This window comes from Geotrypetes seraphini, chromosome 10, assembly GCF_902459505.1.
Source record: "Geotrypetes seraphini chromosome 10, aGeoSer1.1, whole genome shotgun sequence".
Classification (NCBI taxonomy): Eukaryota; Metazoa; Chordata; class Amphibia; order Gymnophiona; family Dermophiidae; genus Geotrypetes; species Geotrypetes seraphini.
This window is the reverse complement of record NC_047093.1, coordinates 119,449,622-119,471,716: the sequence shown is the minus strand read 5'-3', so window position 1 is coordinate 119,471,716 and position 22,095 is coordinate 119,449,622. Positions and strand designations below refer to the sequence as shown.

The 22,095-nt window shown below is 42.3% G+C and overlaps 2 protein-coding genes across 2 annotated transcripts in view; both read left to right on the top strand.

Annotated features, from left to right (window-relative positions):
- Positions 1–5,936: 5,936 nt before the first annotated feature.
- Positions 5,937–6,842, top strand: LOC117368555 (vomeronasal type-2 receptor 26-like). The gene has a single exon (XM_033962287.1). It carries the CDS (start codon positions 5,937–5,939, stop codon positions 6,840–6,842), a length of 906 nt encoding a protein of 301 aa, XP_033818178.1.
- Positions 6,843–15,464: 8,622 nt separating this feature from the next.
- The window catches only part of LOC117368554 (vomeronasal type-2 receptor 26-like), a gene marked incomplete at its 3' end in the record, with an annotated part of 55,082 nt that continues 48,451 nt past the window's right edge, over positions 15,465–22,095 (top strand). Inside the window, exon 1 of the mRNA XM_033962286.1 lies at positions 15,465–15,685. Within this exon, the coding sequence (XP_033818177.1) occupies positions 15,465–15,685 (221 nt within the window). The remainder of the gene's footprint in view (positions 15,686–22,095) is intronic.

The following is a 22,095-nucleotide window of genomic DNA, read 5'->3' as shown; positions in this document are numbered from 1 at the left end:
AGGCATGGACTTGGGAGAGAGGAAGGGAGGGAAAGAGATGCTGAGGTGGGGGAGGGAATGCATTTTTGGACACAGAAGGCATGGACTTGGGAGAGAGGAAGGGAGGGAAAGAGATGCTGAGGTGGGGGAGGGAATGTGTCTTTGGACACAGAAGGCAAGGACTTGGGAGAGAGGAAGGGAGGGAAAGAGATGGTTGTGTACACGGGGAATAGAAGAAAGGAGAATTTTTGGTCATAGGGAGGGAGTGAGGTACAGATAGTGGCATACCAAGGTGGGGGTGGGGGCGGTCTGCCCCGGGTTTATGCCCCAAGGGGGCACAGCTGGCCACCCTCCAGTGTTCTCCCTAGGCTGGCAAACTGTGTCTCTTTAGCCACTTGAGTGCCACCGCCGCCATTGGGAACAGGCCGGTGCCAAGTTCTCCCTGCTTTTCCCTGTGGGGCCGACCAACTCTCGCCACCCGCGTCAATTCTGACGTCGGAGAGGACGTACTGGGCCAGCCAATCGCTGCCTGGCTGGCCCAGAACATCCTCTCCGACGTTAGAATTGACGTTGAGTGGCGAGAGTTGGTCGGCCCCGCGGGGAAGCGAAGCAGGGCGAACTCGGCGCGGGCCTGTTCCCGATAGCAGCAGTGGCAGCCTATTCCCCAGTGGCGGTGGCAGCATTTTCCCAATGGTGGTGGCATAGGGGAGGGCAAGGAGAAAGAAAGAAAGACTGGAAACTGGCGAATGTCACACCTATCTTTAAGAAGGGATCGAGAGGTGACCCCGGGAACTACAGGCCGGTGAGCCTGACTTCAGTTATAGGGAAGATGGTGGAAACAATGATCAAGGACAGCATTTGCGAGCACATTGAGAAAAATGGCCTACTGCGGACAAGCCAGCACGGATTCTGCAAGGGAAGGTCGTGCCTGACAAACCTTCTGTACTTCTATGAGGGAATAAGCAGTCAGATGGACAAAGGGGAACCCATAGACATCATTTACCTCGACTTTCAAAAGGCCTTTGACAAGGTGCCACATGAAAAGCTGCTTAGGAAGCTGTGGAACCACGGGGTGGGCGGGGATGTACACAGATGGATCAAGCACTGGTTGTCAGGTAGACTACAGAGGGTCGGAGTAAAGGGCCAATATTCTGACTGGAGGGGAGTCACGAGCGGTGTGCCACAGGGATCGGTGCTGGGACCGCTACTCTTCAACATATTTATCAATGACCTGGAAACGGAAGCAAAGTGTGAGGTTATAAAATTTGCAGACGATACCAAACTCTGCGCCAGAGTTAGGACCAGGGAAGAGTGTGAGGATTTGCAAAGGGACCTTGATAAGCTGGAGGACTAGGCAAACAAATGGCAAATGCGCTTTAACGTAGACAAATGCAAGGTCATGCACATAGGGAAAAAGAACCCGTTGTTCGAGTACAAAATGGGAGGGGGACTGCTGGGAGACACTGGACTTGAGAGAGACTTGGGTGTGCTAGTGGATCCATCCATGAAACCATCCGCACAGTGTGCAGCAGCCTCGAAGAAAGCCAACAGGATGCTGGGCATCATCAAGAGGGGCATAACATCCAGGACGCGGGAAGTCATCATGCCGCTGTATCGAGCGATGGTGCGCCCACATCTGGAATACTGCGTTCAATATTGGTCGCTGCACCTCAAGAAGGACATGGCAGTTCTTGAGAAAGTCCAAAGGAGGGCAACGAAACTGGTAAGAGGGCTGGAAAACTGCCCATACGCCGAGAGGCTGGATAAACTGGGGCTCTTCTCTCTGGAGAAGAGGAGGCTCAGGGGGGATATGATAGAGACCTTCAAAATACTTAGGGGCATAGAGAAGGTGGACAGGGACAGGTTCTTCAGACTAAAAGGGATGGCAGGTACGAGGGGGCACTCAGAGAAACTGAAGGGGGATAGGTTCAAATCAAATGCAAGGAAGTTTTTCTTCACCCAAAGGGTCGTGGACACATGGAATGCGCTCCCGGAGGAAGTGATCCGGCAGAGTACAGTACAGGGATTCAAACAGGGATTGGACAGATTCCTGAGGGAAAAGGGGATCGTGGGGTACTGAGGGAGGTGTTGCATAAGTATAGACAGCTCACCAGGTCGTGTAGGTGAATGGCCGGAGGGTTAGGACTTTGATGGGAAGATAGGACTTCGATGAGATACCTAGGGGGCAAGGGGGCCCCTTCTGGTGATTCAGGCAGGTCATGACCTGTTGGGCCGCCGCGGGGGCGGACTGCTGGGTGGGATGGACCTGTGGTCTGACCCGGCAGAGGCACTGCTTATGTTCTTATGTTCTTAAAGGGGGGGACAGGGAGCCAGAAAAAAAAAAGAAAGGGGGCTGGGTGAAACAAAGAAAAATGGGGCACGGAGAGAGAGAGAGAAAAACAGACATACAGAATGAAAGGGTGTATGGAGAGAGAGAAAAGAAAGAAGGGGGGCAGGGTGAAACAAAGAAAAAGTTTGGGGAGGGAATGAGGTCTGGAGGAGAGGAAGCATACAGGAGGCTGAAAGAAGGGAAGAAATATTGGATGCACAGTCAGAAGAATAAAGTGCAACCAGAGACTGATGAAATTACCAAAGGTAGGAAAATGATTTTATTTTCAATTTAGTGATCAAAATATGTCCGTTTTGAGAATTTATATATGCTGTCTATATTTTGCTCTATGGCTCCCTTTTACTAAACCGCAATAGCGTTTTTTAGCGCAGGGAGCCTATGAGCTTCAAGAGCAGCGAGGGGCATTCAGCGCAGGTCCCTGCGCTAAAAACCGCTATTGTGGTTTAGTTAAAAGGGAGGGGGAATATTTGTCTATTTTTGTATAGTTGTTACTGAGGTGACATTGCATAAAGTCATCTGCCTTGACCTCTTTGAAAACCCGCGGAATATAAATAATTAACATTTTCTCTGCGTACAGCGTGCTTTGTGTTTTTAAAATTTTATTGTTGGTAGATCATTTTGACTTGGCCACAAAGGTAAGGGGGAGGGAGGGGAGCTGCTGAAAGAGTCCACCTTGACGTGGTTGCAGGCTTACAAATCTTTTGGTCAAAGAGTGCAGCGACAGAGAAAAGTATGTGTATATTCGGCCCATGGAAGAAGGGCGGGTCAGGGGTGCGTGGGGAGCCCAATAGGATTGCTCAGTAAGGGGCCCAGAAATTTCTGATGGCAGCCCTGTGCACTGTACATGGACAATCTCATGTTTTCATCAGCTGCCTTATTGTATTGCATTATTAAATTCATATATGTTAATTACGGCATAAGATCCATAAGATTATATTTAAAAGACACAACTATATTTTGTGTTAAATATAGATGTTAGGAGCAGATATCCCTTAAGGCTGAACATCAGGGTCCAACAGAGACCACATGGGGTCCTCACAGGTATTGGAGCTCAACTAGAAATAGAGTGGTCATCTGACCAAAAGAATTGCAATTTTATTCTCTTTCCTTATTCTTCTTGGGTATAAAGACACAGGTCTGCTTAATATTTTTTGTCTCTCATTCAAATGTTCTGTTTGATACAATTATCAAAAACTGTACGTCACCCACACCATACACGAGTGTAACAACTGGAGTGGGCAGAGGGAGTTGGATCACAGGAGAAGCTGTTCCACGGTGATAAAGATGGAAGGTCGTCTGGCTCTGATTTTATTCATCTTCTGTGCCATCTTGTCGAAGACGGCTGAATGTCAGTGTACACTTAGAAACTACTTTTCAATACATCTGCAAACAGTTAGATGTACAGTAGGGAAGGGAGGCGTGATGGCATAAAGTAGGAGAGGTGCCAGCACCCCCACCAAGGAGGCCCCCGGGGTGGTCCTCCCTCCCTCAATATGCCACTGTGGCTAGGCAAACTGAGCTCCATAGGAAACAGTTCCTAATGCTAAAGGTTAAGGTCTTGGCTGGGGGAGGTGCAACATTTTGCTTAGATTCCCTTGCAAATACCTGGTAAATTGGTTCCTTCTTATTTAAAGTGTTTTTCTTGTTCTTAATTGTATTATTAACAGGCTGTGTTGTTAGAGTAGAGTCATTGTCTGTTAGCAGTAGAAGCATCTGAGTTGGTCACTCCTACAACGTGAACTATATGATTTCATTTTCTTGATAAGAACATACCAATGGTCCATCAAGCCCAGTAGCTCGTTCTCACATTGGCAAGTCCAGGTCACTGGTTCCTGGCCAAAACCCAAGGAGTTGCAATATTCCATGCTACCGATCCAGAGCAACCAGTGGCTTCCCCCCATGTCTTTCTCAGTAATAGACTATGGACTTTTCCTCCAGGAACTTGTCCAAACCTTTTCGCTCTGCACTGCTATATTTCATTGATTGATTTGCCCCTTCTTTTACTAAGGTGCGCAAGATGATTTAGCATGCGCTAATGCTAATGCGTTCATAGACTATAATGGGCACAGCATTTAGTGGACACTAATATTTAGTGGCTAGCACGCTTTAGTAAAAGTGTCCCTTAGTGTCTGTCCCTTGGGGGGTTTTTCATTTTCTTTATTTTGCTTTGTTGCGTGTAATGTTAATTTTTTTTAAAAATCACCTTTTCCACTGGACTAACTAACCCCCCTCCCCATTTTATTAAACCATGATAGTGGGTTTTAGTACAGGGAGCAGCGCTGAATGCCCCGCACTGCTCCCGACGGTCATAGGAACTCTATGAGCATTGGGAGCAGCGCGAGGCATTCAGCGAAACTCGCTGCACCAATAACTGCAATCGCAGTTTAGTAAAAGGGGGGGTTAATGCAATTTTTTGATTAGCTAAAAAAAACCCACATTGCTAGTCTATCTTTATAAAATCAGATGTGTGTCTGTATGTTCCAGACATTAGAGTGTGATCTCTCACAGGGTAGTTAGGATGGTGGGTGGGTCAATAGAGTGGGCAGACTTGATGGGCCTTGGCCCTTTTCTGCCGTCACTTTTCTATGTTTCTATGTTTCTAACTCTGAAACTCATGGACAGAGTTCTTTCAGACTTGGTATACATATCACTTACTATCTGGGAACAAACACTGTTGAAGTGGTAAAGGGGTGATGTAAACATGATTGAAAACAATAAATTTTAGTGTCTACCCCATAGTTTTCTTTTTTCTTTTTTTTATTTATCAGTTTTTCTTTAACATATCAAGCTTCCACTTGTACAGAAAAGTTAAGTTAAGTAAATAAACAAATATACAGATTATGATAATATGAAACAAGCATGATAAAGAAATTAAAACTTAACTTCAACTCAAGTCCTCAATACTGTGATCCAAGAAATAGATTCAACGAGCTAATATGATAAAACATTCATAAAAAAAGAAAATGTGAAACATGGTCAACTGAAGGAAGTGTCCAAATCAAATGATGAGCATTCATACTGTCTCTGCTCTCAGGCAAGCGGCCGTCAAGAAAGTTGTCAATAGTTTTCAGGCTCACTGAGATGAATACTGACACTCCCGATGCCATTTATGTCCAAGTTCAGACCCATTGAGAGGGACATTCCTGTGACACATTTGTGGGGTGGGACAAGTGGAGGTTGGGACATTTTGGGATAAATAAATATCCAGTCAACACCGGGTAGTCTGCTAGCATAATTTAAAAGGTAATAGCATATCTCATTTGTTTTGTTTTACTTCTATATATTACATTTAAAACTGGAGTAACACAGCTACCACACAATTTTACTCTAGATAATTTTAGTACTCAGATGTCTATTATGCAAATTATCAAGCCAAGATTTAGCACTAGGTAGATGAGGTTCCTATGAGGTGAAGACCCCCTTTTACAAAGCTGCTTGGCAAATGCTCCAACACCCATTCAATTCCTATTAGCCATATTTAGGTGCCTAGAAGATGCCTGGTAGGAGCTTATTAATTAATATATATATATATATATATAGGCACTCATGTAGGTCCTCAACAGATTTTATTTGTAAGATATTAAGATAATATGTTTCATTCTCAGATATGGACACCTGTATAAGATGCCCAGAGGACCAATGGCCCAATCAGAAGAGAGATGCCTGCATCCCAAAAGTAATAATCTTCCTGACCTATGAAGAGTCTTTGGGGATAACTTTAACTTTCATCATCATTTTCTTCTTTCTCATCACTGCTCTCATTCTGAGAATCTTTATTAATTACCGAGACACTCCTATAGTAAAAGCTAACAACCGACACCTCAGTTACCTTCTCCTCATTTCCCTCATGCTCTCATTCCTCTGTTCTTTGATATTCATTGGCCGTCCTGAAAAGGTGACTTGCATTCTCCGACAAATTGTCTTTGGGATCACTTTTTCTATTTCACTCTCCTCTGTATTGGCAAAAACCATCACTGTGGTCACAGTCTTCCAAGCCACCAAACCAGGAAGCAAGCTCTGGAAATGGATGGGTTCCAAGGTCTCAAACTCTATAGTTCTTTCCTGCTCTCTTCTTCAGGTTATTTTCTGTCTCATCTGGCTGTCAATTGCTCCTCCATTTCCATATCTTAATATGAGATCAGAAACTGGAACCATACTAATTGAATGTAATGAAGGGTCAATGGCTGCATTTTATTGTGTTCTGGGTTACCTGGGATTTCTGGCTGGTATCAGCTTCATCGTAGCTTTCCTAGCAAGAAATCTACCTGACAGTTTCAATGAGGCCAAATACATCACCTTCAGCATGCTGGTGTTCTGCAGTGTCTGGATCTCCTTCATCCCAACATACTTGAGCATCAAGGGCAAGTACATGGTGGCGGTGGAGATATTTGCTATTCTGACCTCCAGCGCTGGGCTTCTAGGTTGTATCTTCTTCCCGAAATGCTATATTATTCTGCTGAGGCCTGAAAAGAACATCAGAAAATACCTAAATAAAAAAAAATTAGATGAATAAATTTGTAAAACTGAATGATTAATTTGTTGTTTTTGGGTTTTTTTTGTATAAGGAGTGTGAATGATCTGTGCTTTGCCAGAAATTGCATCATTGGTCAAGATTAGGCTACATTTCACATGTAGAACATTAGCAGCTTCTATTTTAGGGCTGCTTTTGTGTTAAAGGTGATTAGAACAATGTGAACTAGATACCAGCAGCTCTGGAATGGAGTTGCTGCCTCTTATTACTGGTACATGACAAAGAAAGGCAAGAGTGAACCACAGGTGATTGGTAAGGCCCCACTTGGAGTATTGTGTTCAGTTTTGGAGACCGTATCTGGCGAGGGACGTAAGAAGACTTGAGGCGGTCCAGAGGAGGGCATTGAAAATGATAGGAGGCTTGCGCCAGAAGACGTATGAGGAGAGACTGGAAGCCCTAGAGGAAAGGAGAGACAGGGGAGATATGATTCAGACGTTCAAATACTTGAAGGGTATTAACGTAGAACAAAATCTTTTCCAGAGAAAGGAAAATGGTAAAACCAGAGGACATAATTTGAGATTGAGGGGTGGTAGATTCAGGGGCAATGTTAGGAAATTCTACTTTACGGAGAGGATAGTGGATGCCTGGAATGCGCTCCCGAGAGAGGTGGTGGAGAGTAAAATTGTGACTGAGTTCAAAGAAGCGTGGGATGAACACAGAGGATTTAGAATCAGAAAATAATATTAAATATTGAACTAAGGCTAGTACTGGGCAGACTTGCACGGTCTGTGTCTGTATATGGACGTTTGGTGGAGGATGGGCTGGGGAGGGCTTCAATGGCTGGGAGGGTGTAGATGGGCTGGAGTAAGTCTTAAGAGAGATTTCGGCAGTTGGAACCCAAGCACAGTACCGGGTAAAGCTTTGGATTCTTGCCCAGAAATAGCTAAGAAGAAAAAAATTTAAAAATTTAAATTGAATCAGGTTGGGCAGACTGGATGGACCATTCGGGTCTTTATCTGCCGTCATCTACTATGTTACTACGTTAGTACCAAATGTATTGTTTTGAATAAAGACGCATCCCAACAAGGATTCTAGTTTTGGCTTATAAGTATGCCTTTCTCCAGAGGATACTGGAGACAAAAACATACAAATTTATGAATAAGTAAGATATAAAACATATAGGAATACACATAATAATTCTATATTTCTTTATCTATCTATATATAAATTTTGGATTAAATACAATGAAACAAATGATAAAAATATAGAAAATATCTTAAAATCTAAAAATATGTATAAATGTACACAAAAATAGCTGAGATGATTAATCAAAATCCTAAAAACAACAAGCATTAATATGCTTAAATAAACATGACTTACACCCTACTGCTTGGGGAAAAGCATCCTTCTGCTCCTGGAATTATGCTTCATGAACCCTTAACTTCTCATTTAAATTTTCTAGTTCTGCTTTCAGTTTTTCCCATCTTATCTTCAGGAACCAGATTTAAGGCATAGATTGAGTCTTGTGCAAAACCTACAAAAAACTTAATTTGAGAATTTCAATCATGTCCGTGACGCTGATGTGATGCAATCGCATTACAATTTAATCTTTACAATTAAATTTATGCGATGTTATGTTCATGGTCAGATGTTTCAATAGATTTCCCTTTCAGTTGAAGGTTTACTGATAGTGGAAGCGTGGAAGATTATCCTGAATGGTTACATGTGCAATTAATATTATTGAACAATTATTCTTTACGTCTTCTTCTGTTTTAATCAAACAATAAGTCATCTGCAAATTTAATCACCATCCTCTTCATTCCTATTTCCAGATCATTTATAAATAAGTTAAATAGCACCGGTCCCAATACAGACCCCTGCGGCACTTGTCTGTTTACACTCCTCCATTGAGAAAAATGACCATTTAACCCTACCTTCTATTTTCTATCTGATAACCAATTCCCAATCCACAACTGAACTCTGCCACCTATCCCATGACACTTCAATTTTCTCTGAGCCTCTTGTTAGGAACTTTATCAAAAGCTTTCTGAAAATCTTGATACACTATATCAACCGGCTCACCTTTATCCACATGTTTATTCACACCTTCAAAGAAATTAAGCAAATTTGTGAGGCAATATGTCCCTCGGCTGAACCCATGCTGACTCCGTTTCATTAAATCATATTTGTCTATGTGTTCCACAATTTTATTTTTTATAATCGTTTCTACCATTTTGCCCAGCACTGAAGTGAGGTCTTTAATTTCCCAGATCTCCCCTGGAGCCCTTTTTAAAAATCGGTGTAACATTGGCCATCCTCCAATCTTCAGGTACTACAGATGATTTTAGCGATATGTTATAGATCAATAACAGCAGATCAGCAATTTCATGTTTGAATTCTTTTAGTACCCTGGGATGTATACCATCTGGTCCTGGCAATTTATTACTTCCAGTTGCATCAGAGGAGAAGCTTCCGCCCACACACATGCGACTGCAGGCAGGCAGGCTCAGCTGGCTTGAGCAACTTACTTTACTAATACGCCGTGAAGGTAAGGAGGAGGGAGGGTGATTTTCGGGCCGTCTGAGGGGTTGCTGAAGGGTGGTGAGGTGGCGAAAGGGAAGGGTGGTGTAGGAAAGAAGGCACTGGAAGGGAAATGGAGAAGACAAGAGTGGGCAGAAGATGATGAAAGGGAAATGGAGAAAATGAGAGTGGGCAGAAGACGCTAGAAGGGAAATGGGGAAGACAGAGTGGGGAGAAGACAGAGATGCCAGACTATGGGGGGGAGCGGAGGGAAGAAGATGGGTGCCAGACCAATTGGGGGGGGGGGAGGAGTGAAGGGAGAGGCACAGTAACAGAGTGAAAGGGATAGCAGGGATGGGGACGGGGCAGTGAAGAGGATGGCAGAGACAGGGACGGGGTGGTGAAGGGGATGATGGTCTGGGGACGGGGCGGTGATGGGGACAGAATTTTTTCCCGTGTCATTCTCTAGTGTATAACCTCGATGGAGTCTGCTTCAATTTTGTTGGTTGGGTTGAGAATTTTTCAGCGACTCCTCATATATGCATGAAATATAGTATATTTATAATGCCCTAACCGCTGGTCATTTGAAAATTCAAATTTCTGCCTTGACAGTATACAAAAATCAGAACAATACAAATGATACACCATAATAAGCAAATTAAAAAACATTCATATAACAGCTGTAAAACTCCCAATATCATAAGGACATTAGAATATCATCTAATATAATAAAATGGTAAGCCGCGCATGCGCACTAAAAAAAACGTGTTCCGTGAGCTGTAGCGAAAAAAACAATTGCGCATGCGCGGCCCCGGCGGCGGCTTTCAAATAAAAAAAAAATTTCCATAGCTGCGGCGGCCTTCCTCACCCCCGGCTCCTCTCTTGAACTGGACGGTCCCCGCGTCTGCCTACCCTTCCCCCCAACACAGCGCATTCCCCCCCCCCCAACGAATCAATAAATGGAGCCGGGCCGCCCTCCGCAACAGACCAGAGGAGTTCTTTGCCGCTCACACCCCTTCCCTTGCCGCTCACACCCCTTCCCTTGCCGCTGACCCGAATACCTACCCGGCGATTCAAGAAGCCTGTGCAGCAGTCTTCACACGCTGCTTCAGGCCCTTCTACTGCCCTGATTTGCTCTGCCGCGTCTCTGATGATGTCATCAGAGACGCGGCAGAGCAAATAAGCGCAGTAGAAGGACCCGAAGCAGCGTGTGAAGACTGCTGCACAGGCTTCTTGAATCGCCGACTTACAAGTGAAGGGGAGCGGGGGGGGGGGGGGGGAATTAATTAAAAAACTCTGCACAAGGGGAGCAGGAAGAGATGATGATGGACAGGGGGGGAAAGGAAGGGAGGCCTATTGTTGGACAGGGGGAGCAGGAAGAGGTGCAGATGGACAGCGGGGGAAATTAAGGGAGACCTGCTGATGGACAGGGGGGGGGGGGAAATGAAGGGAGGCCTACTGCTGGACAGGGGGAGCAAGAAGAGGTGCTGATGGACAGGGGGGGAAGTAAAACAAAGGGAGAAGGGCTGCTGCTGGATAAGGGGAGCAATGAAGAGGTGGTGGTGGACAGGGGGGAAAAATGAAGGGAGGCCTAATGCTGGACAGGGGGAGCAGGAAGAGGTGCTGATGGACAGGGGGAAAAAAATTAAGGGATGCCTACTGCTGGACAGGGGGAGCAGGAAGAGATGCTGATGGACAGGGGGAAAAAATAAAGGGAGGCCTACTGCTGGACAGAGGGAGCAGGAAGAGGTGATGATGGACAGGGGGAAAAAGGAAGGGATGCCTATTGTTGGACAGGGGGAGAAGGAAGAGGTACTGATGGACAGGGGGGAGGTAAAACAAAGGGGGAAGGGCTGTTGCTGGATAAAGGGAGCAGTGAAGGGGTGGTCGTGGACACAGGGGAGGTAAAAAGAAGGGAGAATGGACAGGAAAAAGTGGCTAAGGAGACAGAGAGAGAAAGAAATAAAGACAGACACACACACATATATTCTAGCCCGAGGGAGGAAAATGCTGCACAGGGAAGTAGGGAGGGGGGAAATGCTGATGCACAAGGAAATGGAGGGGGAGGGAATGCTGATATGGCTACTGTACAGGAAGGTGGACAAGGGGAGATAAATGCTGCATAGGGGGCAGAAAGAGAGATAAATAGAAAGAAAGACAAATAATAGGAGGGAGGGAGACAGAAATAAAAGAAGAAAGACACAAGGGCAGGGAGTGAGACAGAAAGAAAGACAGACATACATATATTCTAGCACCCGTTAATGTAATGGGCTTAAAGACTAGTAATATCATAAGGACATAAGAATAGCCTTATTGGGTCACACCAATGGTCCATCAAACCCAGTAGCCCGTTCTCATGGTGGCAAATCCAGGTCCCTAGTGCCTGGTCAAAACCCAAGGAGTAGCAACATTCCATGCTACCAATCCAGGGCATGTATGTCACCTACGTCCCCCAAAACTTGGAATGCTTTACACTAATACCAATGTTATCAACATCTTCCAAACACACACTAATGATGTTCTAATATTTTTATATTTACGAATAAGGCCTCAGGCACATCTCCTCCACTTTCAATAATAGTTTGAGTACGGTGGAGGACATATAATGGCTCTGGGGGATCCTTCACAAAGCAAATCTTTTGCGAAACATGTTGGATCATTTAACGTGAGAGCATGATGAATTTAAGTTGAGTATGAAATTCATCATAAGATTTAATTAATAATTTCATAAAACTTCTAAAAAAGTACAATAATGCTAAAAAATTATAAATAAATACAAAATATGATAAAAGAATGTAGACCAATGAGGACAACGATACACCAATATTCCCACCGGATATAAACTATTATCGAAGGTGGAGGTGGAGGCCTTATTCATTAATATAAAATATTAGAACATAATTAGTGTGTGTTTGGAAGATGTTGATAACACTGGTATTAGTGTAAAGCTTTCCAAGAGTTGGGGGACGTAGGTTACATACATTCCAGGTTGAACCCCAACTACAAATCTATAGAGATAAACAGCAAGCCATCTATAGTGGAAGACCAATCCAGGGCAAGCATTTTAATAGGCAGTAGAGGGAGGCAAGGCAGCTAATTGAATTAGAAGATCTAGCTTTCTTTGTACAAGTTTTTAGAGGCGCAATCGTATCTAAAATCTGTTTACTAAGGTCATTCCATTCAGATAAAAAATTACTATCTAATTCAGATTTTACTTTTAAATCATCATCATCATAATAATCATTTTATTCTTATATACCGCCAAAGCTATGGTAGTTCGAGAGGGTTTACAACAAGAAGAGCTGGACAATCAGCAAAAATAATTACAATGAAGTCGTTAAGTACAGGTGGAGAAGGGCAGATTCAAGTTGAATGGGAGTAAGTCAGAGTGATAGACACAGAGAAGAGGCATCGAGTACATGTAGGAAGCGTACATGGTAAGGCATTAAGAATTCTTGGTTACAAATCTGTTGGCCTGCCTGGAAAGCAAGAGTTCTGCCCAGATATCTCTTGAAACGGCAGGCCTTTAATATTGGGTGGCTAAACATATGTACTCTGTGAGTAGGCCTGGTGATGGTAATTGTCTTTTTTGGATTCCTTGAATTCCTTAATCCTGTATAATTTTCCTGCCAGCTAAATTCCAAGTTATAAAGTTGATGATCGGACCAGCTAGAATTAGTCCATGTAGTCTGATGAAAAAATATTTTGGGATTAATAGGCTCTTTAGATGAAATAGTCACCAGATCTAATTGGTGACCTTTTGGATGGGTTTTGAGTTTTGACTGATAGAAGTTTGAAAAATCCTAGCGAGGATAGAAACTGAAATAAATCATTCACCTCCAAACTATCTTCTTGATTCAAATTCAGGTTAATGTCTCTAAGCAGCAAATTATAAGGACCAGAAATTGTATTTGATGAGAGGTATTCAAAAAATTTATCTAACATAAAAACATAAGCAATGCCTCTGCTGGGTCAGACCTGAGGTCCATCGTGCCCAGCAGTCCGCTCACGCGGCGGCCCAACAGGTCCAGGACCTGTGCAGTAATCCTCTATCTATACCCCTCTATCCCCTTTTCCAGCAGGAAATTGTCCAATCCTTTCTTGAACCCCAGTACCGTACTATGCCCTATTACGCTCTCTGGAAGCGCATTCCAGGTGTCCACCACACGTTGGGTAAAGAAGAACTTCCTAGCATTCGTTTTGAATCTGTCCCCTTTCAACTTTTTTGAATACCCTCTTGTTCTTTTATTATTCGAAAGTTTGAAGAATCTGTCCCTCTCTACTCTCTCTATGCCCTTCATGATCTTGTAAGTCTCTATCATATCCCCTCTAAGTCTTCTCCAGGGAAAAGAGATCCAGTTTCTCCAATCTTTCAATGTATGAAAGGTTTTCCATCCCCTTTGTCAGACGCGTCGCTCTCCTCTGAACCCTCTCGAGTACCGCCATGTCCTTCTTAAGGTACGGCGACCAATATTGGACGCAGTACTCCAGATGCAGACGCACCTTCGCCCGATACAATGGCAGGATAACTTATTTCGTTCTGGTTGTAATACCCTTCTTGATTATGCCTAGCATTCTGTTTGCCTTCTTAGCGGCCGCTGCGCACTGTGCCGTTGGCTTCATTGTCATGTCCACCATTACCCCCAAGTCCCTTTCTTGGGTACTCTCATTTAATAACATCCCTCCCATCGTATAGTTGTACCTTGGGTTTCTGTTTCCAACATGTAATACTTTACATTTCTCAACGTTGAACTTCATCTGCCATCTCGTCGCCCATTCCCCATCTTTTACGGTATACCATTTCTTAGGAGGTGTGTAAAATAATGTTACCATTCGGACATCATCCAAATCCATGTATGACAAATGACAAGTAAGAATTTCCCAATCCTTAGTAGAATTGGAATCTAGGTTCTTAAAATCAAAAGAATCTTTTAAAATAATTGCTAATCCTTCACCTCTCTTCCCACTTCTAGATAAAGATACAATGAATGAAGGGGAAGAAAAGAGAGATGCTGCTTGGAAGGGAATAGAGAAGTCTGACCCAGGGCACAAGGCAGGAAGAGAGAGAGAGAGATGATAGACAGTGGGAAAGAAACAAATGTTGGATATGACAGTTAAAGCTAGAAAAATATTATTTTCTATTTTGTGTTTACAATATGTCAGGTTTGAAATGTGTATCCTACCAGAGCTGGTGTTAGACAGCAAGCATGAGCTAGGACCTAAAAGGGAGAGGAAAAGTCTTTTTTGGTTTTTTTTTTAACACCAAAGCATCAGTGTGGGGTTGGAGAGGGCAAACAAGGATGGGGTGGGTGGAAAGACGGGAAAACCAAACAAAAACTGCAGATAATGTACAAGATGCAAGCAAAAGTTGATTGTACCAAGGTTAAAATGCGGTAATATAAAAGCTTTTTATCAACCAAGACTACAAAATAAACCTGCCAGGATGTTTATAAAAATAAAAAATGCCCAATTGGGCAGGAAAAGTGAATCAAATAGGCTGAATTGAATCAAAACAAGTTTCCCTGAATTGGGCAGCACTAGTCATTACCAGTGGTTGGCATATTTGTATACTTATTTTGCACCTAGGAAAATGGAGGGTCAAAGCAACTTGCCCAGCATTACAAGGAGCTTTGACTGGAATCTCAGATATATCCAAGACAGTATAGACAGAAAAACTATGCAGGTTGGATGGATATCTTTTTTTTCTGTCATTATTGACTCTTACACTGTTATGTTATTACATCATGTCCTGTACAACATTCTAATCAGATTTATATTTGTCTCTTGTTAATTAAGGCCTGGGATTCATAAGGTCATATTTAATATTAATAACTTATATTTCATGGTAAATGCTGATGTCAGGAATAGATATCCCTTAAGGCTGAAGCTCTGAGGATCAGGACCCAACAGAAACCACATGGCATCCTCACAGGTGCCAGAGCTCAGCTAGAAATAGAGCGGTCACCTCAATGCCACATTACCATTTCACTGCCTTTCCTCATTCTCCTTGAGGGCAAAGTACAGGTCTACTTTGCCCATCATTCAAAGATTCAATTGGAAAGGACCCTCAGCAACTATACAGCATCCCACGCCTTGGGCAAGCACATAGGGTATCACAGGAAAAGCTGTTTCATAGCGTTAACGATGGGAGCTCATCCAGTTCTGATTTTGTTGGTGTTCTGTGACATCCTGTGGAAGACAGCTGAGTGTCAATGTACACTTAGAAATTACTTATCAGTAATACTAAAACCAGGATACCATAGAGATGGGGACATCATGATTGGAGGACTCATAACTGTGGAAACCTTCTATCTATTGGATCATCCAGCCTTCACATCTGTTCCCTCATTCGGAGGACATGCCTTGTAAGTAACATCATGGCTCAACTTTCATCTGAGACAGGCTTGTGGATCTTATTTTGATTAGCCACGGACGTGTAATGCAGATATGACCTGTGGAAATGTTAACGATACTTTCACATAAAGTATGAATGATTTCCCTTTGAATGTTGCTGTGAGGAAAAGATAGCCGCTAAGAATTTCACCAACCTTTTCTACGAATACTTTCCCCCTTGAAATCATTGTGAAAATGTCCAGCTAGATGTGTTAATGTCTCTCTCAAACCCATATATATATATTTTTTGCAAGTAAAGATACACAATTCCCTGTTTGCAGTTTTCCCTATAAAAGTGTGATATTTCCAGACAGTTTCATATCCTCCATGAATGGATTGTGAAAAGTACTTTAGATTTTCACAAAACTCTCATTGAAACAAAAAAAAAGTTGATATCTTGTGTTTGCACTTCTTTATTCATTCCTTTGATATCCCCTTAAAATTGAGCTTTTCATTCTTTTGAAAATTCTTCTTACTTGTATCTTCCTGAAAGCAGATAAGGATTTGAAAGCTTGCTTTTCATCTTCCTTTTCCATTTCTTCTTCTTATAAAGTGCATTATGTTTATTAAAAACATTTTATACCACATAACAGCCTTAAAAAGGGTCCAAGCGTTGTACAATATAATACATATTCAACAGAAAAGGAACTCCATTTAAAAATAGGATGGAAAAGAGTAAAAACAAAAGTTTAAAAAATTTTTTTTTTCCTAAAATACAAACAATCGAAATCTCCATAATAATAATTCTAATAGCAATAAAAACAAGCAATCAAATCTCAGTAAGCCATAATAAATATATACAGTTTTAAAAAATTGTATTTCCATATCAAAAAATTAATCATATAAATACTGATTAGTCCCAAACTCAATTAATCAATTTGAGAAAGCCAATTGAAAAAAGTGCGCTTTTAGGTGTCTTTTAAAGTTTATGTATGATTCTTCTTTTTTCAAATCTATGGGCAAATTATTCCATAACCGTGGAACTAGTTAGAAGAACGCGCAATCTCTAGTTGACGCAAGATGTGCCTTTGAGATATGAGGAACGACTACCCTATTGTCATTCAAAGATCGTAATAGACGTCTTGGGGCATAAAATAACACCAGGTTAGCTGAAATAATGCTCTATGTGCCAATATCAAGATCTTAAATTTAATCCTAAATTCCATTGGTAACCAATGGAATTTTAAATACAGAGGTGTCACATGATCATTATCACTGTAGCCCATCTGTGTGTGACATAGTTTGCCATTATGCATATAACATGAGATCTCTTTCATTTGAATTTCCTCTGCCTTATCAATGTTCTTTTGTACTTCTGATCCAGGGCAAGCAGTGGCTTCACCCATGTCTGTCTCAAAAGCAAACTATGGACTTTTCCTTCAGGAACTTGTCCAAACCTTTTTTTAAAACCAGTTACATTAACCTCTCTTACCACAATCTCTGGCAGTGCATTCGAGTGAAAAAAAATATTTCCTTCTATTGGTTTTTAAAGTATTTCCCTGTAACGTCATCAAGTGTCCCCCTAGTCTTTGTAATTTTTGAGAGAATGAAAAATCGATCCACTTAGGATTTTGTAGACGACAATCATATCTCCCCTCAGCCATCTCTTTTCCAAGCTGAAGAACCTTAGCCTTTTTAGTCTTTCCTCATATGACAGGAGTTCCATCCCCTTTATCATCTTGGTCTCTTCTTTGAACTTTTTTTTAGCTGTGCTTTTTTGAAATAAGATGACCAGAATTGAATGCAATACCCAAGGTGAGGTCACACCATGGAGTACTATAAGAATAATAATAATAACTTTATTCTTCTATACCGCCATAGTCGAAAGACTTCTAAGCAGTTCACATTCGAAAGAAGGCTGGACAATCAGCGAGATACAGGATGTAAGAAGAGAGGGTTACATAAGAATTAGGTAAAGGAACAGTAAAAATAAAACAGCAAAATTACATCACGGTAGAGAGGGGGAGAATATATCATTTGGAGGCTTCTGTTTAGGAGATGAATTTGTCAAACAGAATGGTTTTGATTGATTTTCGGAATGTGCCGTAGGTCAAACTGGCTCTGTTTATGTAGTTGTCCAGCCAGGACTGCTGTCTGCCTGCTTGGAACTTGAAAGTCCTGTCCAGAAAGGATTTGTATTTGCAGCCTGTGATTTTTGGGTAAGTAAATATGTTTCGGTTTCTGGTTGGTCTTATGGGGTTGTGAAATATGAAGTGTGGTAGCAGGTAGGAAGGCGCTAGAGCCCAGATCTGCTTGAAACAAATGCAGGCAAATTTGAACAGAATGCGCGCCTCCATTGGCAGCCAGTACAACTTTTTGTAGTAAGGGTTAATGTGGTCGTTTTTCCTCAATCCGAAGATCAGACGAACTGCTGTGTTTTGCACTATTTTTAATTTTTGTACTGTTTTTTTTTGGGATACCTAGGTAAACAATGTTGCAGTAGTCTAGCATCGATAGGATCAGAGACTGCACCAGTAGCCTAAAGGACGTAGCATTGAAGTATTTTTTGATGGTCTTTAGTTTCCTGAGTGTACAAAAGCATTTCTTCGTCACTAAGTTCGTGTGGTTAGGTGTGTGTCTAGTGTGATACCCAGTATTTTTATGGTTTTGGAGATTTGGTGGTCGGGGCCGTTTAATTTTAATGATGTTCTGGTAATTTTGTCCTTGGGGCTTGCCAAGAAGACTTTTGTTTTTTCTGTGTTTAGCTTCAGTTTGAAGTTGGTTGTCCATTTTTTTATTTTGATCATGATGTGAGAAAGGTTATTTATTGTTTCGTTTGTTATGTCATTTAAGGGGATCAGGATGGATATATCATCTGCATACATATAGTGGTTTAAGCTTAACTTTTTTAATAGTTGGCCTAAGGATGAGATGTAGATATTGAATAGTGTGGGTGATAGTGGGGAGCCTTGGGGAACCCCTGAGGGGTTTTTCCATGGTTTAGAGTATTTCCCTTCGCTGACTACTCGGTATGATCTGTTGGTTAGGAATTCCTGGAACCATTTCTACAGAGGCATTATTACATTCTTAGTATTGTTTACCATTGTTTTTCTAATAATTTCTAGCATCTTGTTTGCTTTTTTGGTCACTACCACACATTGCCATTATTGTAGAACTGACCATACTCTACTCAATTTTCAGTGATATTTAAGTGGCCAGAAATGGCTCCTGGTTGGTTAAATGGCACCTAGCCAACTAAGAGCTAATGTTCAACACAAGATGGCCGCCAAACATTAGCACTTAGCAGCTAGCACAGTCACTAGCTATTTTGCATTACATAGTCAGTTAGCACAATTATTCATTTGCTGATTGGCTGAGTGGCCAGTTAGACCTGCATGACTAGCAGGTCTGTCTTTGGCTGTAGAACTTAGTCGGTCAGCAGTTGAATATTGTCTTAACTGGCTATGTTAAAAGTAGCTAAAAATAGACCATAAGTTCAATGTCATTCACCAGATATGGCCTGGCATTGAGTTTCTAGGTTGAACGCCAACCGTTGGAGTTAACCAGGCTAAATCCTGCAGTTTCAGCTCTGCTATCTTTAGTTTAATTCTCTAACTTCAGTCTCTGCTGCCTGATTCTTTTTGTCACTGAACTTCCGTTATATTGTACTTTGCCCCATCATATACGGTTTCCAAGAGGACTCTCCATCTACAGTATTCTCCAGCTCTGTGAGCATTGGAGGATACTTTCTTGCTGTATTATTGAACTTCTTCTGGACCTTTTAATGTGTTGAGATGTTAATCAATGAGTTTTCACTGATTATTGACAACTGCTTTTTGATCTGTTAAAATGTTTTTTCAGGGTATGTGCAGAGTTATCATTGGAGTAGAGGAGTGGCCTAGCACAGGGATCCCTAACCCTGTACTAGAGGGCCACCAGGTCAATCGGGTTTTCAGGCTAGCCCTAATGAATATGAATGAGAGATTTGCATATAATGGAAGTGACAGGCATGTAAATCTGCTCCATGCATATTCATTAGGGCTATCCTGAAAACCCAATTGGCCTGGTGGTCCTCCAAGACAGGGTTGGGGACCACTGGCCTAGCAGTTAGAGCCACAGTCTCAACATCCTGAGGTCGCAGGTTCAAGCCCAACACCCTGGGCAAGTCACTTAACAATCCATTGCTCTAGGTAACATTAACCGGATTGTGAGCCCACCAAGATAGATAGGTAGAAATACTTGAGTACCTGAATGCAAACCACTTAGGCTATAAGCAGTGTGTACTCTAAATTCTAAAAATTAAATAATTAACAGGACACATCTGAATAGCTTCTTATTGCAAGAAATGGAATTCACTTTTCATGTCTCTTAATGACACTGCATTAACAGTGTAGGTTTCTGCAGATTACTTATTACTAGATAACCAGCTGATCATATTCTGTATTTCAACTGAATTCATAAGAGTTTCTAGTATATTTTCAGATACCTGTATGACCTGGTCACTGAAGGAAATTACAACAGTATGGGTACATGGTGGGATATCATATCGCCGGAATAGATGGACCTAAGGTCTGATCCGGTGAAGGCGTTTCTAGTACAGTATTGGGGTTCAAGAAGGGATTGGGCAATTTTCTGAAGAAAAGGGGATAGAAGAGTATGGGATAGAGGATTACTACACAGGTCCTGGACCTGATGGGCCTCCGTGTGTGCGGACTGCTGGGCATGATGGACCTCTGGTCTGATCCCAGCGGAGGCACTGCTTATGTTCTTATGTTCTTATGATTCCATGAAAGAGTTGATATGTTAGAAATTTAGAGGGCAATGTAGTAATCTGTGTTATCCATTAACATAAGGACTGATTCTACACCAGCATTTCAAGTTAGTTGTTAGTCGGTGCTGCACCACCGCCTAACTTATGTGATCAAGCCTACCTGAAAAGCCCCCAAAACAAACAAAAAAATTAGCCATCTGCTGGTCCCTCCCAAAATGGCTCTCTACTGCTGCTACTACTACTATTAATTATTTCTATAGCGCTACCAGACGCACGCAGCACTGCGCAGAGTCACAAAGAATAAAAAAACAGTCCCCGCTCGAAAGAGCTTACAATCTAAACAGGCAAGACAGACAAACAGGATGTCATGGATACAGTTAAGGGGAACGGTTAATCAGCGGGCTGGGTTGGAGGGCAGAGGGGAGTACAGGACAATTGAGCCATTGTGACATCACTGATGAGGTTGGCTTTTATTGATGGAATGAGGCATTGTGGCATCACAAGCTCAGCTCTGCTTTCCAAAGACAAACAGGATGTCATGGATACAGTTAAGGGGAACGGTTAATCAGTGGGCTGGGTTGGAGGGCAGAGGAATAGGGTTAAGGATTGACAGCTATATCAAAAAGGTGGGTTTTCAGTCTGCTTTTAAACAAGGGAAGGGAAGGGATTGACGGACTAACTCAGGTAATCATGGATATCGAAGTGCTTAAGAATGAAGAAAGTGTGGCTAATACTGGAAAAGACCTGAGGCAACCTTAGGTGCCTCTGTAGCTATGATTCACAGCAAGTATAGGTAGTGGAAACGTAGGCCTTCAAAACCCTGGCCTATATTTCTGGCAACTAGGTTTGATTTGGCAGCGATTTAATGCTAAGAAATGCAAGGACATGCATTTGGCACGCAAAAACCTGAAGGAATGGTAAAGTTTAGGAGGTGAAGAACTTATATGCATGACAGAAGAGCGGGACTTGGGTGTCAGTGTATGTGATGATCTTAAGGTGGCCAAACAGGTTGAAGAGGTGATGGCCAGTAGGAAAAATGAGGTATTGATGTCTCTGTATAAGACTCTGCTGAGACCTCATTTAGAATATTGTGTACAATTCCGGAGACCACACCTTCAAAAAGATATAAAAAGGATGGAGTCGGTCCAGAGGAAGGCTACTAAAATGGTGCTTGGTCTTCATCATAAGGCATATGGGGACAGACTTAAAGTTCTCAATCTGTATACTTTGGAGGAAAGGTGGGAGAGGGGAGATATATGATAGAGACATTCAAATACCTACTTGATGTAAATGCGCATGAGTCGAGTCTTTCATTTGAAAGGTAGCGCTGGAATGAGAGGGCATAGGATGAAGTTAAGAGGTGATAGGCTCCAGAGTAATCTAAGGAAATATTTTATTATAGAAAGGGTGGTAGATGTATGGAACAGTCTCCCAGAAGTAGTGGTGGAGACAGAGACTGTGTCTGAATTCAAGAAGGTATGGGATCTCTTAGAGAGAGGAAGAGCTAATGGTTACTGTGGATGGGCAGAATGGATTGGCCATTTGGCCTTTATCTGCCATCATGTTGCAATGTTTCTATAACCATAAAGTTCTATGACATCACAATGCAGGTGTAAAGAGCCTTATCCAATAGGGAGATCAGGAGATAGAGGATGCTGCGGATGGACCATT

Excerpts from the sequence above, each read along its gene's own strand:
- LOC117368555 (XM_033962287.1), top strand. The coding sequence starts at position 5,937 with ATGGACACCTGTATAAGATGCCCAGAGGACCAATGGCCCAATCAGAAG.